Here is a 21,462-nt window from a genome sequence, read left to right as displayed (position 1 = left end):
TTTGCTCATGCTGGCTCACGCAGCTCAGGCGGGGCTCCGCCCACAGCGCCCCTATATACCGGCCGCCACTGTGCAGGACTATCACTGGCTGGAAATAACAATATAGTGGAAATGAGCTGCTTGGTGGAGGTCTGTGCTCTCCGAGTGCTTTTCTAGTTTGTCATGAAAAGAACAGGGACGGCTGGCTGAGTTGTACTGAAAGAGCTGACTGATTTTCATAGCGTTTTAGTTTGGTCAACAATGTAAACAAACAAAAGAAGTTCAGCTCAGAGTCTGATGACATTTTTGCAGAGACTTTTTCTTTAAAAAAAAAAAAAAAAGCAAGATCCATGTCTGAAAGTCTGTGTCTTTATCAAACTCATTGCTGAGAGAATAGAATAGAATAGAATAGAATAGAATAGAATCAAATAGCCACTTTATTGTCAAACAAAACATACACTAGCTGGTTCACATTTTGACTGAAATTTTGATGGAAAAACTCTCCATCAGACTGGTAAAAAAACAAAACAAAAATTATTTGGGAAAAAAACCCCAAAACAATTGCAACAAGTATATGTAAACAGTATACACACACACACACACACACACACACACACACACACACACACACACACACACAATATAAAGGACCGAAACTTTTTTCAATATCATATTTCATTCGTTTCATGCTCTTACATCTCTACCTGTTGTGCATTAGTACACTGTGGTTTAAGAATAGACTCTAGGGAGAGCAGACTGAGAGGCAGTGCTTGCCATAAAATGCTGCATCTCTTTCACCCTGGATACAGATGGGTTACAGAATTTCAGTGGCAGCTCAGGTGGGAAGGAAGATCATTATTAAACATAGTGGCATACTTTTCAATCACGTAGGGGACTTAAGGAAGTCTTCATGTACCTCCTGCACACTGACTTCAAACTAGTCATTTATTTTAATAATGTTTCAATCCCAATTTTATATTCCTCTGGACGAAGTGATTAAAGATGATTTCAATACTCCCACACTCCAACACTGAACCCCAGGTTACTCCTGGCAGGCGAGCATGTTTCATGGCTACTCTGCCACTGCCAAAAAGGTATATAAGTGTGATCCATTTACCATGTAACCCCTCTCACATGCACAACTGTGCAGTGTTGAGTGACAATCTTTCCTTGCTCCCAGCCAACACACAAACTCCTTTCCTGCTTCACTTCTGTCCTTTTCTGTTATTTGTCATTAACCACTCTTGTTAAGCCTGATTACACTCCTTGGCAACATGAACACAGACCACTATAGACACCATGGTATGTGGTAAACTACTTTGTAGTTTGTGCAGACGACTTCGTTCTGTACATGTGCAGTAGGTTGGCATCTTTGTACTCCACATATAAACACTTCCATTGGGACAGTGTTATAGTTTTCCCATTTGTAAGTATGTAAGGGTCCACAGGATGTAAATGTCCCCAGCTCTGTCGGATTCTGCATGGTTGGTCACATCTCAAAGGCAATAGTGCGTGATGCTCCACAGTAGTATGTATGCGTGGAATAGGTAGATACGATCTAGAGTGCTTGTGTGGAATGTAGTCCTCCCAGCAGACACGCATGGGCTGAAAAAGTGGCATAATAGCAACAACTTGCTGCGGTGTCTGTGGCTGTCCGTTGTACGTCTACAAAAGAGTATATTCAAGGCTTTACAGTGGACTTAGAGACAGGTGACGCTTAGCTGTGCTGCCTGCTTTAATCTTTGTCATCAAGGCTTGGCACGTACAGAATCTATTTGGAGTGTGTTTGAGAGAGCAAGCAGGTGGGAAGGGTTGAGGGCCAATGAAATTTGAAATTAAGATGGGACACGCAATGAGACAGACATGCAGAATGTTGTTGCTGACACGAAGCATTCCTGTCTGAATGATTCATTCAATCATTAATTAAGTCATTAAGTTAAAAGTCCCTCTGTGTCTGTGTTTCCTATAGAACTCAGGGATGGAAGAGATGGTCTGGGAGCAGTACACAGTCACACTGCAGCGGGTGAGTTTATTCCCTAACTCTTCTGTTAACCCTCCAGACATGCATCTGTCTATTAGCCTCTCTTCTTCTTCTCCTCACGCACATGCACACACATGCGCCAGACGTCCACCAATCAACATAAAGTAACCCACACATGTGACATGTGCATTTTAAACAGGAAGGCAGCAACCAACCATTTAACATATCTTCTTCAAAATAAAAGAAATGAAATACATTTAAGCATTTTCAACACATTTATGAACTTAAAACATTATAACGTATCAAAACAGGTTTTTAATCACTGTTTTTAATACATATTTTAACCTTTTTTCATCTATTTCTCCTGAACAAAAATGTATTAATATTTTTTACTAGACTACAGATAGACAAAATTATATTCACTTTTGTCAGTTTAGTTATCAGTTCTCCAGATAACTGTGGTAAAATCTTTGGCTGTAGTCTCTTGTGTATCCCTCTTTTAGAAATAGTGTATCCTTGAAGAGGGAGACCATAGCTTGACAATCCAGAGAGGTGAATAAACGTAGATAAACTTCATGCTGGTTGAAGCTAAACAATATACATTATCTGAAATATAATCAATTGTTAAATAGCAAGAGAACACACAAGTGACTGCTATGCATCATACCTCTTCTTCTATTTCCCAATATTTAATTCATTTATGTCTGGTACACAACCAAAGTGAGTACACGCCTGTGCTGTGTCATTAAAATGTTAATTGAATTAAAATTGTATCATCTTACAATAAGTATTTTTATTGTTCATTTGAAGTGTAGTATTATTACAAACAGGTTGAATTGAATACACAAATAATGTGGTGCTTTCTACTGTGCAACAGTAAACATTGTTCTAAAAATAGACCTGCCCTGACTTTAGCTAACCCACCCTGCGGCTGCCTTGCCTCGCCTCACTGGACTGTGTCGTCAATAGACTATATTGGAGAAGCCAAAAGTGAGCACCACTACTCAGATCAACAATCCTGTCTGTTACAAATTATTTTTATAAACAACTATTGTAAAATGCCAAATAACATTTTGAAAGAAAGTACATTTTCATTAATGAGCAAATCTGTTGAGTCACAGAGTGCACTGTCTGCACATTTTATTAGTTTCCTAAAACACCTGCTTGTGACATGTAAATGTAAGTAAAGTGTGGTTATTTTTAGGCAACTCAAAGCACAGTTTAGGAAAAGACTGTGACCTAAGCTTATGGCGTACATGAGTATGCACAAGTCTCTGGTGTCACAGTCCTGTGCACTCTGTACCAAACACTCACCTCCCTGTGACTTATGGGCAGTACCAGTATGCAACAGCTGTGTGTTAAAAAATTAGATGTTGTCACCATGTGCGCTGTTTTATCAAATGCACATGATACACAATCACGTAGCTAAACAAAAAAGGCAAGAACCAAGGAGATCTCTATCAAAGTTAAATGCATTTGTCAACAAAACCAATGCATGCATATCATTAAGGTTTCAAAAACCAATCAGCACCTCTGTAAGTTCAGCTGGAGCTCTCACCTCACTTTGACTCAGTGTTTTTGTGAGTTATATCTGTTTTAAAATACTGTATTTGTTAATTGATTTCTTTTCCTGCAGGACTCTAAGATGGGCTTTGGCATTGCTGTCTCAGGTGGTCGTGACAACCCCAATGTAGAGAGTGGTGAGACGTCAATCATTGTATCAGATGTGCTGCAGGGAGGACCGGCAGATGGATTACTCTTGTAAGTCTGTCAAACAGAGACCATCATGTACCTCAGAGAAAAATGCTTCAATGGACAGTTTCCTTTTATGTAACACATTTTGTTAAGAACACTGACAAAATCTGCATGTCTGAGTTACGTATAGCTGAGTTAGATTGAAAGCTAGCAGAGTTCTGCAAAATACCAAAGGCTTTAAGAACACAACAACAGCCTCTGTGTGTATTGATGAATTATTTTATAGTAAACAAGATGTACATTACTTAACTAATTTTTATTTGCTTGCGTGTACCTTTTTTTTGTCTAGTGAGAACGATCGTGTCATTCAAGTCAACTCCATCCCCATGGACAATGTGCCTCATACTTTTGCTGTGCAGTCCCTCCGTAAATGTGGAAAAGTAGCCAAAATAGTGAGTATAGACCACAAACAAGTAACACACAGAATACTTTTGCAGACCTCAAGCAATGTTTGTAGGGTCTCATAACTCTGATACTAATAGCAGTAGTCTCCAGACCCAGGTAACATTGACTCAAGTTTACATAGCGTTCTCTAGAGACAACAAAGGCTTTACACAATATACGTTTTCACATATGCACTGGTACCCAACACGTGGAAACACAGGGCCTAAATTGTTCTCCTTTAAGTTGAGTTTGCTGTTTTCATGTGACTATTAAGAGCAAAAAGAATAACTGTTATAATCCCATAGCAAGAGCATGTTCTGAATCCTAAGTCTGTTTTGTCACAAAAAAAAACTGTTCTACCTGCTTGAAATGCATCATATAGTCAACCTGTTACACCCATTTGGTGAAGAAGCACAGAGCGTTCAGGTCATGTGACACAAGATGGCAGTAAAAAGTGTGCTATTTCAAAGTGAAGTTCAGTCTAATTTTTGTTCAGTGATCTTAATTATGAAATTGTGTTTGAGTAAAACACTGAGAAATATACAACAATATACAATTCAGGCTCTATACGAGTCAGAATAAAATGTAAATGTTTCTGCATTGTTGTTTGTGATGAGAAACAGGACGTCAGAAGTGAGATTATGCTTAACAAACTGTTTCTATTAACAAACAAACAAACATTGCAAACTTACTTATCACATACTCTAGTATGAAATAACTCAATGATGTCCTCACAGCATAGCATAAGCATTTTGTAATGCAAAATTAATAAAGAACAGCAAGAATGTTATTAAAGCAAAAGCTGTTTCCACAAAAATGCCATGATATCTGTCACATTCTTAAGTTAAAAGCCATCTGTCTTCTGTCTTTTTTGTGAAACCAGCTTAGCAGCACTTTAACAATTTTAACACAGTTTGGCACAGAAAATACTTTCATTGTTCCATTATGCATAATCTACATTGAAAACTAACACCGGACTCACTATTTGAAAAGCAACATGCAACACATCTCATTATTGAATTTCCTGAGGACCTTGTCCTTCCATTTATTCAAGCATTTATGCATGAGATCTCTCTCAAAGTGCAGCTGCACCAGCTCCTCCTTCAGTGCATAGCACACAGACTGATAGTGGTCGACACAGATGTTCTGCTGTGTGCAGGAGATCGAACCGCCAGCCTTGCAATTAGTGGAAAACCCGCTCTACCACCTGAGCCACAGCCGCCCGTGTTTACGGTGCCACCTATGATGGACACCTGTGTTTGTGCTACCAAGGCAGTTTCTATGCATTTGCTATGTGCCTACCCTTTCTGCCTCTTTTCATAGAACTGAAAATGTCACACATCACAGATGACCACACCACTGCCACCATTTTATCTTCCCCAGAAAGTCAGTTCCTGTCAGCACCGTAAAACTTCTACAGGGACATCAACAACAATGAACTTAGTTGCAGCACTGATTGTCATCAGTAACTGACAAAACAAATTAAAAAATATTGCCAGACACATCATGGAATTCATGTTGTGTGGCATCAGGGAGAGAGGACTTTGGAATAGTACTAGAATCAGCACAAGAGCTTGTGTGTATATAGACAAATACAACTGAGCAAACAAATCTGGAGTATTCAGTGCTTGTTTGAGTGTCTATTCTACTGAGACATAGTTGTTAGGTTCTTGTTCTGTCAGATTGTAGACAACAGTACTGTGTAATCTTGTCTTTTCTACAGGGCCAGAAAAATGACTGTTCACAATTATGATGGTTTTAATATCCTGAGCAAATAAAATGTCAAATTTTATGTTTTAGGTGTCAAAATATGCCAGTATTAGAAAATGATTTTGACACAGAAGGAATCATGGCTAGAAGGCGAGCCTAGTCTAAACATGTAGGCAAAAATAAGATTTTTCATCTGCTTTGCTAATTTGTCTCGTCCAAGCACGTATCCCACGTGCAAGTTTTCTCTGGTGAATTATCAGAAAACAGAAAGCACATGCAGGGTAGCAATGCTTATTTCTGTGACTCTATGCCATAGACAACTATAATATATCACATGGTGCTGATACTCAAAGTTAGTTATAGAGAAAATCGTGCTGAACAAAAAACAGATTTTGGCGATAGATACTAAGATTATTAGATAAAAAAAAAAAAAACAAAAAAAAAAAAAATCATTTTCAGTCTTGAAAATATACTGAAGCTTTCTCCTATACCTATAAAATTACGAGGGGTGAAAATTACAGGAAAATGTAACTTGAGTTAAAAAGCACAAAATTTCAACCCACCCGTATGTACTTTAAGGGCCTGTATCTCAGAATATTCATGGTGTTTTTTTATGGCTTCATTAAATATAATAAAGCGATTGTACATGGAACATCTGCTGATTTTGAGGACGTCAGGTGGGAACTTTATTTAGATTTGGATGATTTTATAAGGAATGACCCCATATTTAAATAAAATAGTTTAAATTCTGTTTAAACAGTTTGTAAAATTACAGGTTATGTCAGTCAGCAAGGGCTACTTGAGCTCATATGCTAATGGTACATTTGAGAAAAAATGTTTGGAATCACTGATTCCACCATGTGGTAGAACTGGTTGTCCGTTAATTGCAGTGTTGGTAGTTCAATCTTTAGCCACTGTATGTGTCAAAGTATCCTTAGGCAAGACATTGAAATGAAAAGTCGCTTCCAAAGACAGGCTATCACCTTGCATGGCAGCTCCACCACCACTGGTGTGGGACTGTAAATGGGTGAATTAGAAACAGTGTAATATGCAAAGAGAAAAGTGATATGTGAGTCCAGGCTATTTACCATTTTATTAAAAATGTTTATTTATTTATTTTTTGTTGTTGTTTTTAATTGTTCTCTCTCTGTCAGACAGTGAAGAGACCTCGTAAGGTGTCAGTCCAATCCCTGAAGCAACCCCCATCCCCCGGTGGGGACAGTCATGAATACACCCCCTCCACACACTACTTTGATGCTGACAATGACAATGGCTGGTATCGTAATGAAAGCCGGGACCACACCTCTGATATCAAAGGGCACCTGGACCCTGAGTACAGGGGAGGACGGGACTACAACCAGAGAGCGAGGAGCCGTGGGAAGAGCCAGGAAAGAACCTCGCCCAGCCCTGAAAGATCCAGGAGGGAGGTACGAGCCCTGGACACCAGTGCTGGTCATCAGAGGTACCACAGCCGAGGACGCAGCCCTGGGAGCAGCTACCACATGGATGACAAGTATGAACGAGGAGAAGGAGGAGGAGGAAAAATAGGAAGGTTTAGGAGCAAGGGCCAGCTTAATGACAACTCATCTCCAGAACCCGGCAGAGATCTGGAGCCACTGGAGAAACCTGTCAATGTCCTCCTGGTGAAGAACAGACCCAATGAAGGTAAAAATCATCTACTTACCATGGCTGCCCATTTCACTGAAAAGACCTTATATTTCATCATAGGGTTGTATGATTGTTGATGAAATGAGAATGATTTTTTTTTTGAAGCTGATACTAAGCTGAGGTCCGTAGCAATACAACAACCATAAGTGCACTTTATTTTCAAGCTTTCCTAAATGAATTGTACAGGTGTTTAAGTTTTCCCTTGTAACTTGACAAAACGTCTGAGTGTGAAAACTCGCCCACAGTCAACTTCCCAACTTTATTCATCTGTATTTTCTCCTGTATGTAGTCGTACATCTCAAAGTTATTTAGAAGGAGATACATTTCAGGTACTGTAGACTCTTCACATGTAAAGTGAAATATTTAAAGCCATTTTATGTTTTAATTTCTAAGTTCATGGCCTTGGCTGCACGGTGTCTTGGTGGTTAGCACTGTTGCCTCATAGCTAGAAGATGCTTGGTTTGCATCCCAGTTAGGATGCCTGGGATCTTTCTGCATGGAGTTTGCATGTTCTCCCTGTGCAGCGTGGGTTCTCACAGGGCTCTCTGGCTTCCTCCCACAGTCCAAAAACATGCTGAGGTTAACTGGTGATTCTAAATTGTCCATAGGTGTGAATGTTAGTGTGCTTTGTTGTCTCTCTGTGTAGCCCTGTGATAGACAGGGTGTCCCCTGCCTTCACCCTGAGTCAGCTGGGATAGGCTCCAGCCCCCTACGACCCCAGTGAGGATTGAGCGATGTAAAGATAATGGATGGATTATGGCCTATAGTTCATGAAAATCAGTATATTAGTATGTTCGCATCATGTTTGTGGAAATTGCTATTCAAACAGTATAAATATCATGTATTTCTCTGTGTAGTTAAGTACATGCAACCACAATCATGGGGACGACTGTTGACTTGAATGCTATCCTAAAGACAATTATCAACACCTTCCACAGGGAGGGTAGGCCACAGAAGATCATTGCTGAAAAGGCTCGCTGTATATGCTTTACTGTATTGAAGTGTATTAATGTAAAGTTGACTGGTAGGGATAGGAAAAATGTGGCAGCAAAAGGTGCGCAAACAAGCTCCACCAGCAGTGGACTGAGGCTGGTGTCAGTGCATCAAGAGCCACCCATCACAGACGTCTTCAGGAAAGCGGCTACGACTGACACATTCCTTGTCAAGCCACTCCTGACCCAGAGACATCAGAAGAGTCTTTTCCTGTAATAAGGAGAAAAAGAACTGGACTGTTGCTCAGTGGTCCAAAGTCTTCTTTTCAGATGAAAGTAAAATTTGCATGTCATTGGGAAATCAGGCTAGCTAAATGCTGTCTGCTTTAGTTTCAAAAGGCTGCTGTCACAGTCCTGGAGCTGCAATTCCCTTATATGTGGACAAATCACAGAGCTCCACCTGTGCCATACACACAGACACACACACACACACACACACACACACACACACACACACACACACANACACACACACACACACACACACACACACACACACACATGCACACACGCAAACTTGACTGGGAGTAGAGTGAGATGTGGGCATCAAAACAAATGTCTCAGGGTTATAACACTACATTATTGCAATAGCTGCAAGCCTGTAAATAAGAGAATCCATAACCGTATGTTAATGTTTATACCACTACCAACAACTACCAATGTAAATCAGTGGATGCATTTATTGAGCGGTAATACAAGTCATATTTTAAAGGCATCTATACTCGTCTAAGGTATTCAGCAGAATTATTATTATTTCTAAGTTGACAGAAGTGTTTGCTCGAAAAGGGCTACTTTAGAAAGACTTTATTGAAATTTTGAATCAATTCAATTTTCTTTATATTGCTCTATATTACAACAACTCACAACATGTCATAACACTTCACATAGTAAGTTGAAGACCAGAAAAAGCCAACAAATCCAAAGTTTCCTTTGGATTCCCTTTGAGCAAGACTTCATTCCCCTCTCTTCATTCCCTTACAGAATGAAAGGCATCAGTACATATTTCACCTACACCTCATTACACTGTACAAACTACACCAGTTTCCCTACAGAGCATACAGTGTTTCTCTTTAATGTACAATGTCATGCCACTTTTATGCTTTTCTTACTTTCTATTTATCATTTTACGGACATTATACTACATAGTCAAGACTTTTGTGACTGCAGCTTATCAAATTCAAGTCATAAACTGTCTTAGGGCCAACTTGAGGACAATGGATCCCACTTATGACTCTCCTAAGTTCTCTCCATTTCTAATTACATGGAGTTTTTCTGTCCTACTTTTGCAGTATAGCTTGCTCACTGGAGCAAAGGCCTGTTTATGTTCTAATATAATTTGACAAATCAAAACTTTTTTGCACTGTGAACCTGGGTTTGTTTGCTTTGACATCCCTGCCCTATAACGGTTTCACATGTGTAACAAACACATTTTGCTGCATACCATGAAACTTACAGTTATGTAACAAACATGAATGGAGGCCCCAGACCTTGTATAGGAGGGGGTTTGAGGGGGGTGAGTTGGACATTAGATGTTATGTTTCTTTTTTCATAGCTGAGACCACGTCCAGTGCCATTTTTGTTAAAGTTTGGTTTGTATTGTGTGTTCCCTGCAGTAGTTCTTTTTGTGGTTCTCTCCACTCTTAAAAAAATGCTTCATAAGTGACAAGGTTGCATGGTAGAGGTTTATGTGTGAAAAACTTAAAGAAATTCTACTTTTCGATGGGGGTCGGATGGGTTTAATGAGATGAAAGAGTGCACCTCGCTGGTTGTGTTTAATACTGTGTTAATCCAAGGCTGTGCTGGCTTAGACTACAGGTACTTTCGTATTGGCATGCGCAAAGGACAATAGTCCTTAGGCCACCATGACAGAGTCCTCTGTCACGCAGATGGTGTCTGTTTTGTAGTCTAATGCGGAAAATGAGCCCAAGTTTATCAGGACCACCTACCTGTAGCTGAGTGGCTGATAAAAGCAATGTTATGGCGAGCAGTAAGTATCCCTTGCCAAAAAATGATTATTACCAGATGGAAAAATGTATAATACACTTTGTTCACTTCAACTATCAATCAAACATTGATTGAAGTAGCCAACTGGGCGGCTGTGACTCAGGTGGTAGAGCGGGTTGTCCTCCAATCGCAAGGCTGGTGGTTCAATCTCCTGCCCCTCCACAGTCGAAGTGTCCTCGGGCAAGACATTGAACCCGAAGTAGCTCCCAATGGCAGGCAGCACCTTGCATGGTAGCTCTTTTGCCATTGGTGTATGAATGTGAGTGTGAATAGGTGAATGAGAAAACATTACCACTAAGGTAGAAAAGCGCTATATACGCTTTTTGTAGCACTATTTACCATGTAACTGTTGGTTAGGAAAACTGATTAAAGTTTGCAGTTGGTTTGCAACAATGTTTAGGTAGGTGCTGAAAAAAAAAATCAAAGCAAGCTTTTCTCCCAGAGTGAATTTTGCTGCCATCCTTTCCCTAGGTAAGACTAGCCCGTTTTTTGGTTCACTGGTCATCCTTTCCTGGACCATTCTGCATGGTGTTAACTGCTGCATACTGGGAGAATCCCACAAGAGATGCCATTTTAAAGATGCACTGACCGAGTCGTCTATCCGTCACAATTTGATTCTTGTCAAAGTGGCTCAGATCCTCACAGTGCCCATTTTTCCCTGGTTAGTATATGAACTTCCAGGTGCCATTGTAATGAGTATTGACCTGTCTGTAGGCTGAATATTGTTGTTGATCCATGTATATTAGGTCAGTTTCAGCAAGCATTTGCAGTAACTGTGGTGTGTTATGTGTTTTTATTTTTTATTTTTGTAGAGTATGGTCTACGCCTGGGGAGTCAGATTTTCATCAAACAGATGACCAGTACAGGGCTGGCTGCAAAGGATGGGAACCTCCAGGAGGGGGACATCATTCTCAAGGTGCACACACATTTACTAACAATCTATTTCTCCCATATAAGTGATATAAGTTAAATAGCACAGTGCTTCCAAACCTGGTATCCTGGGATTCAATAAAACCTTTTCTCTTGATTTATCAAATTTACATTGTTATTATTACATTTTTCACCTGTTCAAAGCAGATGGCAACAGTTATGAAGAACACAAAACAGATACACAGTACTGTACACTGTGTCACTAAATTAAAATGGACACTCAGACTATATACAGTTGTCAGCAGAAATTTACTGCATAAAAAGACACATAACCCTTTTTTTTTTCTCACTGTCTGACATTTAACCAGACTAAACTTTTCCTGTTTCAGGTCAGTTAGGATTACCAACATTATTTCTATTTGCTAAATGCCAAAATAATAAGAGAGAGTGTTTTTTTTATTACTTTCTTCAAAGTCAGAACTTTACATAGACTAAAACTACTATGCATCCAATATTTGTGGCTAAACCTTCTGGCTGATGATTTTAGGTTTTCCTGAAGAATGTGGAGGTAATTCTCCTTCTTCATTAATCCATTTACTTTGTGTAAAGCAAAAGTTCCACTGGCACTTAACAGCTCTAGAGCATAATACTACCACTACCAGCCTTGACTATAGGTTTGGTGTTCTTGGGGTTAAAGGCTTCACCTTCTCTTCTCCAAACAACTGTCTGGCCATTTTGGCCAAATAGCTTAATTTTTTGTCTCATCTGACCACAGAACTTTCCTCCAGAGAGCCTTTTCTTTGTCAATGTGATCAGTAGCAAACTTCAGTCAAGTCTTAAGGTTCCACTTCTGGAAGAAGGGCTTCCTTTTTGCACAGCGGCATCTCAGCCCATGGCAGTATAGAACACTGTGGACGCTGACACCTGTGTTCCAGCAGCTTCTAAACAATTGCAGACCTGCTTATTCTTGGTTGACTCTCGACCATTCTGACCAACTGTCTCTTAGCAGCAGGTGATAGATTGTGTTCTTCTTGATTGTGGCAATGACACAATTGCACAATGCACTTCATATTTACAGTTGTTTGCACAGATAATTTGGGGATCAATAGCTGCTTTGAAATGACTCTAAGTGACTTTCCTGACTTGGTAAAGTCATTGATTTGCTTCTTCAGATCTGTACTCAGCTCCTTTAGACTTATAGCGTTTGTGGCTGAAGCTGATGAGTATATCAAATGGGCTCCATTTAAATTGGCTCATCGAAGTCATCTGCTGTCGTCAATTGTAATCACTCACAAAAAGGTAAATGGTCATCCCACTAAGACAATTTAATTAACACAATTTTCTACACTAACAAAACTGATAATTCAAATTTCTTTATGTATAATTTTGACCCAGCAGACTTTGTCGTATTACCAGAGGATCTATTATAAATCTACAAGAGTCAAAATGCAGGGTTTTTACAAGTGTGTGTAAACGTTAAACTTTTGTTTACAACTGTAAAAATCTCCAATATTTTCCAAGTATCTAAAGCTTTGTGGTTTGCAAAGCACTCTATCTCTTGCGTGTGTGTGTGTGTGTGTGTGTGTGTTTGTGTTTGTGTGTGCAGATCAATGGGACAGTCACAGAGAACCTGTCTCTCCATGATGCTGGGAAGCTGATAGAGAAGTCAAGAGGGAAACTGCAGCTAGTGGTCCAGCGAGATCGTCGCCAGATCCTCGTTCGCATTCCCCCGCTCACAGACTCTGACTCTGATAATGATGGTGAGTTAATGCATATATGGCCTGACCAACAGCGTTATTGATAAACCATAAGAAGGTGTGTAGGTGGCTACCATATGATGTAAGCAGTACCGCTGTATACAGTTTGCATATGTAAATGCACAGTATATGTATGTGTGTATGTACAGTGGGGTCCAAAAGTCTTAGTGAAAATATCTCTTTTTTGTATTGGTTTGGAATTTAATACAACATGCTTCATTTCAAATGACAATGTCAACTTAACAGTTTAGTAAAAAAGTTGAATCTCTTAAAAACGTACACAAATTTTAAATATTCCTCCTGTTGATGTTCACTCGAGCTGGCTTAGACAGAATCTGATAAACCATTGTGTCTCAGCATTATTTGACAATGTGCTCTCACCAGTTTAGACCACCAAAAGAAGTGAAAAGCATAAATAATCATATCAGAGCACTTTAAAGGTTAAGGTCAATCCCTATGAATATTATAGTGAAAAACCCAGTGACGCCCTTTGAGCAATCAAAACTCCCCAGACTTGAATATTCCCAGCAACATGTTTCACTGTGTATTTGAGGCAATGTGGTAATCATCCTGTCTCCTGTTGGTCTCCTTACATTCTACCTTCTCTTACTGCTAAAGATGTCAAACTTGAAGTAATTTCCATCATCCACTCTCAAATACTGATATATCAGAACCCACCCCTAGCATTTGGCCTCATTTACCCTCCTGAGAATTGATTCAGAGACCCTACTCATCCTCTCAGAGTCTTGTATTTTTTTATTTAGCAAATTTTGGATCAGTGATGAAGCTACGTTTCTATTTTTTCAGTCTATAAAACTCATTGTATTGACCTTCTGATGGTGGGGTCACATGTTTTCCCTGCTGGACCCTGCTTTGCATACAACTGATCTAGTTCCCACTGCTACTGCACTGTCTTCCTAGAAACTCAGAAATAGTGCAAAATTTGAAATGTTTTTTTTATCTTAAAAATCCTAACTTATAGTCCTAGACCCCTTGAACCCTAACAAATATATACATTTACACACACACACACACACACACACACACACACACACACACACACACACACACACACACACACACACACATACACACACACTCATGAGCTACAATATTAAAACCAGAATTATCCTATTACATTGGCACTTATCAAAGGGTCAGACATATCAGGCAGCAAGCGAACAGACAGTTCTTGAAGTTCACGTGTTGAAAACAGGAAAATGGGCCATTTATAGATCTAAAAGACTTGACGAGCTATGGTAGCTAGACAACAGAGTGAGAGCATCCCTAGTGTAGTTGTTAGTAACTGCAGAAAGTGATCCAAGAATTGACAACTGTTCAATTGTTTGTCACTGAAACATGCTAAAAACATGAGGGAACGAAATTCGTTACCCAGTTCCAGCAGCTCACAGAATTACATTTTGCCGTAAAAATCTAAGATAGACCTATCATAAATAAATTAATAGTTAAAGAAGCTAAAATCCTATAACAAATAGAACACATAATTAAAAGACAACAAGCAGCACTTAAATACATCCTTGGTGCATCAATACCCGCATGCAATCGCAGTCCTTGTACTTGCTTTGAGGCAGCGCAGCCTTCTGTCTGATGGGACATGGGTGAACAGTTCATGTATCGGGTGGGTGGGGTCCTTCATGATACATGACCCTCTGTTTCTGCACCTATTGACAGAAATGTCCTCCAAGGAAGAGCGACTGATGTTGGTTTACACCATACCAAACAGTGGTGGAGAGCATCAATATGCTCTCCACCTCACACTGGTAAAAGGTGCTCAGAAGGACGGCCAGATTTAGTCTCCTCAAAAGGCCCAGAAGTTGGTAGGACTTACTTTTGATGCTGGCTGTGTTGGTGGCCCACCTGAGGTCATTAGAGATGTGCAGGGACACTATCTCCATAGCTGCTCCTCCAATAAAGAGGGGGGGCGTGGTCTCTTCTCCCAAAGTCCACCACCATCTCCATCTCCTTAGTCTTCTCCACGTTGATTCAGAGATTGTTTGCTCTGCACCGGTCCACAAGTTCCTCCACCTCCAGTCTGTACTCAGACTCTTTGAGATTAGTTCAACCACAGCTGTGTCATTTGCAAATTTCACAAGGTGACTGGTCTGGTACCTTGAAGTCATGTGTGAGGAGTGTCTACAGCAGACACACAGCTCAGAACACATCCCTGTGGGGAACGGGTGAGTGAGATGGGGAAAATGAGATGCCATGAATCTTAACAGATTTTGGCATGTTTGTCAAGAAGTCCAGGACCCAGTTGCAGAGAGGTGAGTTTAGTCCCAACAGCTGCCATTTGTCGACTAAAGTCTGCGGAATGTTGGTATTAAAAGCATCACTAAAGTCCAGCAAGAAGAGCCTGACGTAGGAATCTCTGCTCTCCAGGTGGGTGAGAGCAGAGTGGAAAACAGCTGACACTAATCAAACACAGACCGGTTCTGCCTGTAAGCACACTGATGGGGGTCCACACTGATCCTGATGAGATCCTTTATGTGGGCCAAAACCTACCTTCCAAAGCATTTCATGATAATCAGGGTGAAGGCCACTGGACGATAGTCATTCATGCCTTTTAGAGCTGAGTTTTTGGGCAGCAGAACGATAGCGAAAATCTTTAGACAAACAGGCACTTCTGCTTGGGAGAGTGAGATGTTAAAGATGTCCACACCTGTGAGCTTGTGAGCACAGTCTCTCAGAACCCATCCTGGGATGTTGTCTAGCCTGCTGCTTTGCAGGGGTTGAGCCTCTGCACCAACCTCCTTACATCCGCAGCAGACGAACTGAAGGGCAGCTCACCCGGTGGGAGTGTGACTGTCACTGCTGAACCGTTGACAGTGTCAAAGGTGCCCAAAGTTGAGTGATGTGTGTCTGTTCTCATGGAAGAGCCACTATAACCCAAATTCCTAAAAAGCTTAGTGCTAATTATGATAGAAAGTTGTCAGTACACATAGTGTATCCCAGCTTGCTGCATTTGGGGCTGTGTCGCCAAAGATAGGTCAAAGTGGCTATGTTGACATTTGTTCAAAGCCGAAAGCACCAACCTTGGACATGTGTATCTCAGAATTGGACCATGGAGCAATAGAAGAAAATGACATGGTCTGATGGATCACGTTTTCTTTTCCAGCCTGTTGACGGCAGGATGCACATACATTGTGTAGCTGTGGAAGAGATGGCAGCAGGATGCACTGTAGGAAGAAGGCGAGCCAATGGAGGCAGTGTGATGCTCTGGGAAATATTTTACTGGGAAACCTAGAGGTCTGCCATTATGTGGATGTTAGTTTGACACATAGTACCAACCTAAATATTGCTGCAGACCACATACAATGCTTCTCTAACTTTAGAACACTTTATTTCACTCTTTTCAAACTAATTGGTGCTCAGACACCTGTCTGACCACCCAGCAACATCTTTCATGGCCTGCAATGTGAGGCATTTAGGGAACATCGATAAATGTGATGTCCATCAATAAGCAGCGCCGACCAGGTGAGGGTTGCGACCAACATTGTCAGTTAGTTGCACCGCTCACCTGATGTGACTGCTGAGTCTGGAGCCCTGATAGGTATTCACCCCCTTCAAGTCAGTATAGTAGATGCACCTGTGGCTACGATTACAGCATTGAGCATGTGTGGACAGGTCTGCACATCTGGACACTGCAGTTTTATTCCATGTTTGCAGAAGTGCTGAAGCTCTGTCAGGTTGCACAGTGATTGTGAGTGAACAGCCCCATGTCTCAGTTCTCTTGCAGAATGCATCAGGTTGTCCTACAGGAATTCTCTATACTGTGCTGCATTCCTTTTTATTAAGATGTTGACTTGCTTGCGTGCTGCCTAAAAATAGGACACCTTGGTTTTAATGTGGTTGATGTCGTTGGTGTGTGTGTGTATGTGTGTGTGTGTTTGTGTGTATACATACATATATACATGAAAAAATAAGAATGTCCAACACTTTACTAGTTAAAACTACTTCCTGAAACTCAGCGGTTCTGCCTTTATGTTTGCACCTACTCAGCTACATTTAATCTGGGCTGAAATTGTTTTTAAGAAAAGCGTCCAGCTTCTTAAATTGAAATCTGACTATGAACTGAACTGATCGTATTGACTGAAAGTACTCACTTGCCAAGCAGAGGCGATCTCTGTAATCGCTCCAAAGTGCAATCTTTGTCTGTGTTTTCTCTTCCAGATAATATGTCATACTTTTAGATGAAGGACCACCCAAGACACAGCATGTGTAACAATCTGTTGCCTTTCTCTAAGCTGTAAAATGGCTGACACAACACAACCTGACTAAGCCGTAAAGCTTTCCCACCTGTTGCACTTCTCTTTACACTGCTTTTTAATACATGACTTATTTTCCTGAATAAATAAAACCTATTTTAATCCATTTATACTTTGATTTGTGTGATTCATTAAGACAGTGACTAATGCCAGTGGAAGATGAATGTGCTTTATTTTTATAATATTGTCAGCTGTCTGAATACTGAATATTAATTCAGAAATCATACAGTGATTTATTTTTGTGCATACAGAATTTTGCATGATAAACTATTGCTCATAAAGTGAGTAGGATGTGGAATTTTCAGTGTTATAATATATATATGAATTGTTCTAACAGTGTTTGTCTAGGTGGTATATCCTATCTCCCTTCACGTCCCGGTTGTCTCTTTCTACATTTTCATATCACAAACATTGTCACATCATGCTCCCATGTCTGACTGCACTGACAGCATCACTGTAATTTAAGGAGACCTGGAACTGTTATGGTCTCTACAGATGCTGCTGTTGAATGAGCTTGTGTCTTCTAAGCACTTGTGTGGAGCCCTGCATTTGCTGGTGGGAATTCCTATACACTGCAAAGATGGTCACCAAGGCAACCACAGAAATTATGCTCGAGAAATGGTACAGCAGTTGATTTAACTCTCTGAGTTTACTTCATTTTAGACCTTCTCATCAGCAGAGAACAGACAGATTGATGGGAAGTATTGGAGCAACACCAACCACAAAGTTATTTGTCAACCTGCTATAATACATGTACCGACCGTTTTTCCTGTTTGAAGCTGCAACTTGCAGCCTGCTGCCTTCAGTTCATAATACAAAAACAAAAAACCCAGTCCATGGGTGTAGAAACAACTGCTCAGTGTTGGAAATCACTTTAAATGTGTCTGATTTTGGCCATGTGATAATATGTAAGGTGTGCAATTAATCAGAAAACAACTGAGCCATTTATTTTTTGGCCCATTCAGTGCTTGGAATCTGGATTCTGTGTTCACACACTTATTTTCAAATAAGATGATGAGTCCACATTCAATTATTTTCTGATCAATGTATGCAAATTACAGATTTTTGAAAGGCTGAAAGTACTAACATTTCTTGCAACTTTGTCTTCACATACTAAAATAAAGTAACAAGTCTCAATTTTAATGTTAAATAGGTTTGCATCAATACATAAATAACTCTGTGGCAGATATTGCTTTTTTGCCACATATTGCACATGTTTTGGGGTTTGAAAATAATTGGACAGAAACCTATGCAGTAAATTTAGTGTTTTGTGGGTAATCCCTAACTTAGACCCTTAGACATCAGCAGACGCTTTGTGTCTTCTCTGGTGAGGCTTTCCCAGAACTTCACTCCAGCCACCCTCAGCTCTGGTGGTGCCCCTGACCCTTGGAGTAAATGGAGGAAATGCATTTTTATTATTCAGTTTGAGGGAGTTCTGGTTTTGCTACCCACAATTTTGTCTTTTTTTTAAATTTTTTTTTTAAAAGTAAACATGCAATCATGCAGTCCCTGCAGTCAGGTACAAACATTTAGTAGTAGGCAAGTATGAAGTCATTTTGACCCCTTGCAATTTGGCCATTATGTTTTAAAACGGTTAAATCTCCCACACAGTTATTTTGTATTACTTTTAACATACTCAAGTTAAAGCTTATATACTTTGCTTTATCATTTCCACCATTTTATTGCTAACTGAATGTACTGAAGCCTGAACAACAAAAATCTGTAACTGTCTAAATACTTTTGATCTAAAATGTATTCTTATGAAGGTGAAATAATGAAAATTAACTGCATTTAACTGATTTTACATTGAAGCCACACTGATTCATTTTTCACACTGAGTAAAGCTTTACATTTCCAAGAAAGTCTATATTTACGCTAATAAAGAAAAAAATCTAGAGCTACATATCTTCCAACTGTTCTAATTTTCACCGGAATTGTTTTTCTAGCATAAAAGTATTTCAGTGGAAACTGTTCATAGCAAAGTGTGTGGATCATGTTTATATGTGCTGTGGTATTGTGATAATTTCCTAATATTTTGTATGCAATGCCCAATACAGTTCAACACAGTAACATGAATGGGATCCATAACCAGATTTATAAATTAACTGTGTTTTTTAGTAAACAAATTAAGTAATTCTACTACAGAGACTGCAGAGAGCAGTGGAGTAGCTGAGGTAACTTGAGTTGAGTTGAGTACATCTTTACAAATACACTACACCTCTGCCACTCACAGCAACACTAACAAGTAAAACTCTGTCCCAAACACTCAATCAGAGGCAAAACTGTGTGAAATAGACATGAATACTTATACTTAGGTAAAAGCAACAATATTCACACAGGTTTGCCATTCCTACTGCTCTGGCCATGGATGAACACATGAAACAAGTGTAAAGCTCTTCAAGTTTTCATCCATTTTTGATAGATTCTGATATTTCTTACAAGAAAATTTTTAAACTTCATCACAATGCAGACTATGCTGTTCCTTACATGGAATTGTTTGGACATTGTTAACAAACCTTACATGACACATTGTCTGATGAGGTTTAAACTCCAATGGCCTAATTTTGTGGCAGCAAAATGACCTCTGCAAGTAGCACTCTTACAGTTTGGTCATGTCCTCCTTGATGATATACAGGCCAAATTTCTAGCGTCCCTCTTCAGAACAGTTTAGGATTCAAGGATTTGAGGCCTTTATTGAGTGCACAGTAACTTTATTACAGAAAGAAAAAAAAAAACTAAGTGAAAGCCCAATGTGTCTGCTTTATAAAGCTGTATAGACCACTTGTCATGTACATCCTGATGACACATTTGTTGATGTAGAAGTTTCCATGAATTTCCTGTTTTCAGTCGTACTATATCTCTTTAAAATTATAGAAATGTTTCTATATCATATCAAATCCCATTTTTTGTTTTTGCCTTTGGCCCACTCTTGTATCGCAGTAGTGTTCCATGTGTTCCATCCATATGTGCTTCCACAGTTCAGTTGGATATGCGGCCGCAATGGCAGTAAGCATAACAAGCTAGGCCACACATTCTTTTGTTGATGTGTGTATATATATATATATATTCCAAAGTCGAGAAGGCATCATTTGCCTGGACTTCCCCAAGTACTGCAGTTCCTTTCAGTGCAAAGGAACTGTTCTGAATACCCAAACTGCCAAACTGAGAGGCAAGATAACCCCATACTTCTGGCTGAATCTCACTGCCTCCCCCATCTGTCTTCTGCTTCATTGTATCATGAAGGATAACTTTCTGATAGTCAGTCCTTTCAAGCATTCATGAGTTGCTAAGCTTGTGAGAGAAGCCTTGTTGTTCAAATCTTGCCTTCTCCCTATCCCTGCATACTTGACTAATTGCTATATAATAGTAGCAAACTGTCAGAATGTCAGTCCCAGAGCGTTGCAACTCATTTTTTTTGGCTTTATCATGCTTATACATGTAGGCCATGTATCGATGGAGCCCTTTTCTTAACTGAACTGGATAACTTTCGACTCCCTTCCTGCACACCCATTATTACCCATAAATAGGGATGTCCTGATGAAGTATTTTTTGCTGCCCCTGATCCAATCCAAGTCATTTTCTATGTAGCATCAGCAGATACTTAGTAAGCCCTGTGATAGACTGGCAACCTGTCCAGGGTGCCCCCTGCCTTCGCCCTGAGTCAGCTGGGATAGACTCCATGCATGTTGGCCAGCAAAGAACATTGTGGAGGTTTAACTAGTTAAGGGTCACCATCACAAAGACCCCTGTGATGCTTAATGGCCTCTGGCAGAGCTCATGTGTTTGAGACAAATCAGGATCAATTAGGGCAAAAATCTTGCATCCCAGTGGAATATGTATCAGAGCCTTCTTAGCAGTCTTTGCATATCATCATGTGTCCGCTGACTAAAACAGCAGTATCAACACAAGTCAAATGTACATTGCACTCAATTTATGTTATCAGTATTAAATATTGATTGATAATGCTACATTATTTCAGGAAATTAATCACAATTAGCCTCACTAATGTCCTGCCACAAACTGTGCTCTTCCTTTACGACACCTGAGTGACTGCTGATATAAACAAAGGATCGGGT

At 39.9% G+C, this 21,462-nt stretch overlaps 1 protein-coding gene across 1 annotated transcript in view; it reads left to right on the top strand.

The window, feature by feature from the left end:
* Positions 1–21,462, top strand: part of LOC103359693 (tight junction protein ZO-2) — a 126,951-nt gene that overhangs the window by 72,084 nt on the left and 33,405 nt on the right. Inside the window, exons 2-7 of the mRNA XM_008285167.1 lie at positions 1,949–2,002; positions 3,597–3,721; positions 4,005–4,107; positions 6,964–7,474; positions 11,286–11,389; positions 12,950–13,103. Coding sequence (XP_008283389.1) covers positions 1,949–2,002; positions 3,597–3,721; positions 4,005–4,107; positions 6,964–7,474; positions 11,286–11,389; positions 12,950–13,103 — 1,051 coding nt within the window. The remainder of the gene's footprint in view (positions 1–1,948; positions 2,003–3,596; positions 3,722–4,004; positions 4,108–6,963; positions 7,475–11,285; positions 11,390–12,949; positions 13,104–21,462) is intronic.

This window comes from Stegastes partitus, unplaced genomic scaffold (genome assembly GCF_000690725.1).
Source record: "Stegastes partitus isolate 25-593 unplaced genomic scaffold, Stegastes_partitus-1.0.2 Scaffold389, whole genome shotgun sequence".
NCBI lineage: Eukaryota > Metazoa > Chordata > Actinopteri > Pomacentridae > Stegastes > Stegastes partitus.
This window is presented reverse-complemented; position numbering and strand designations above follow the sequence as displayed.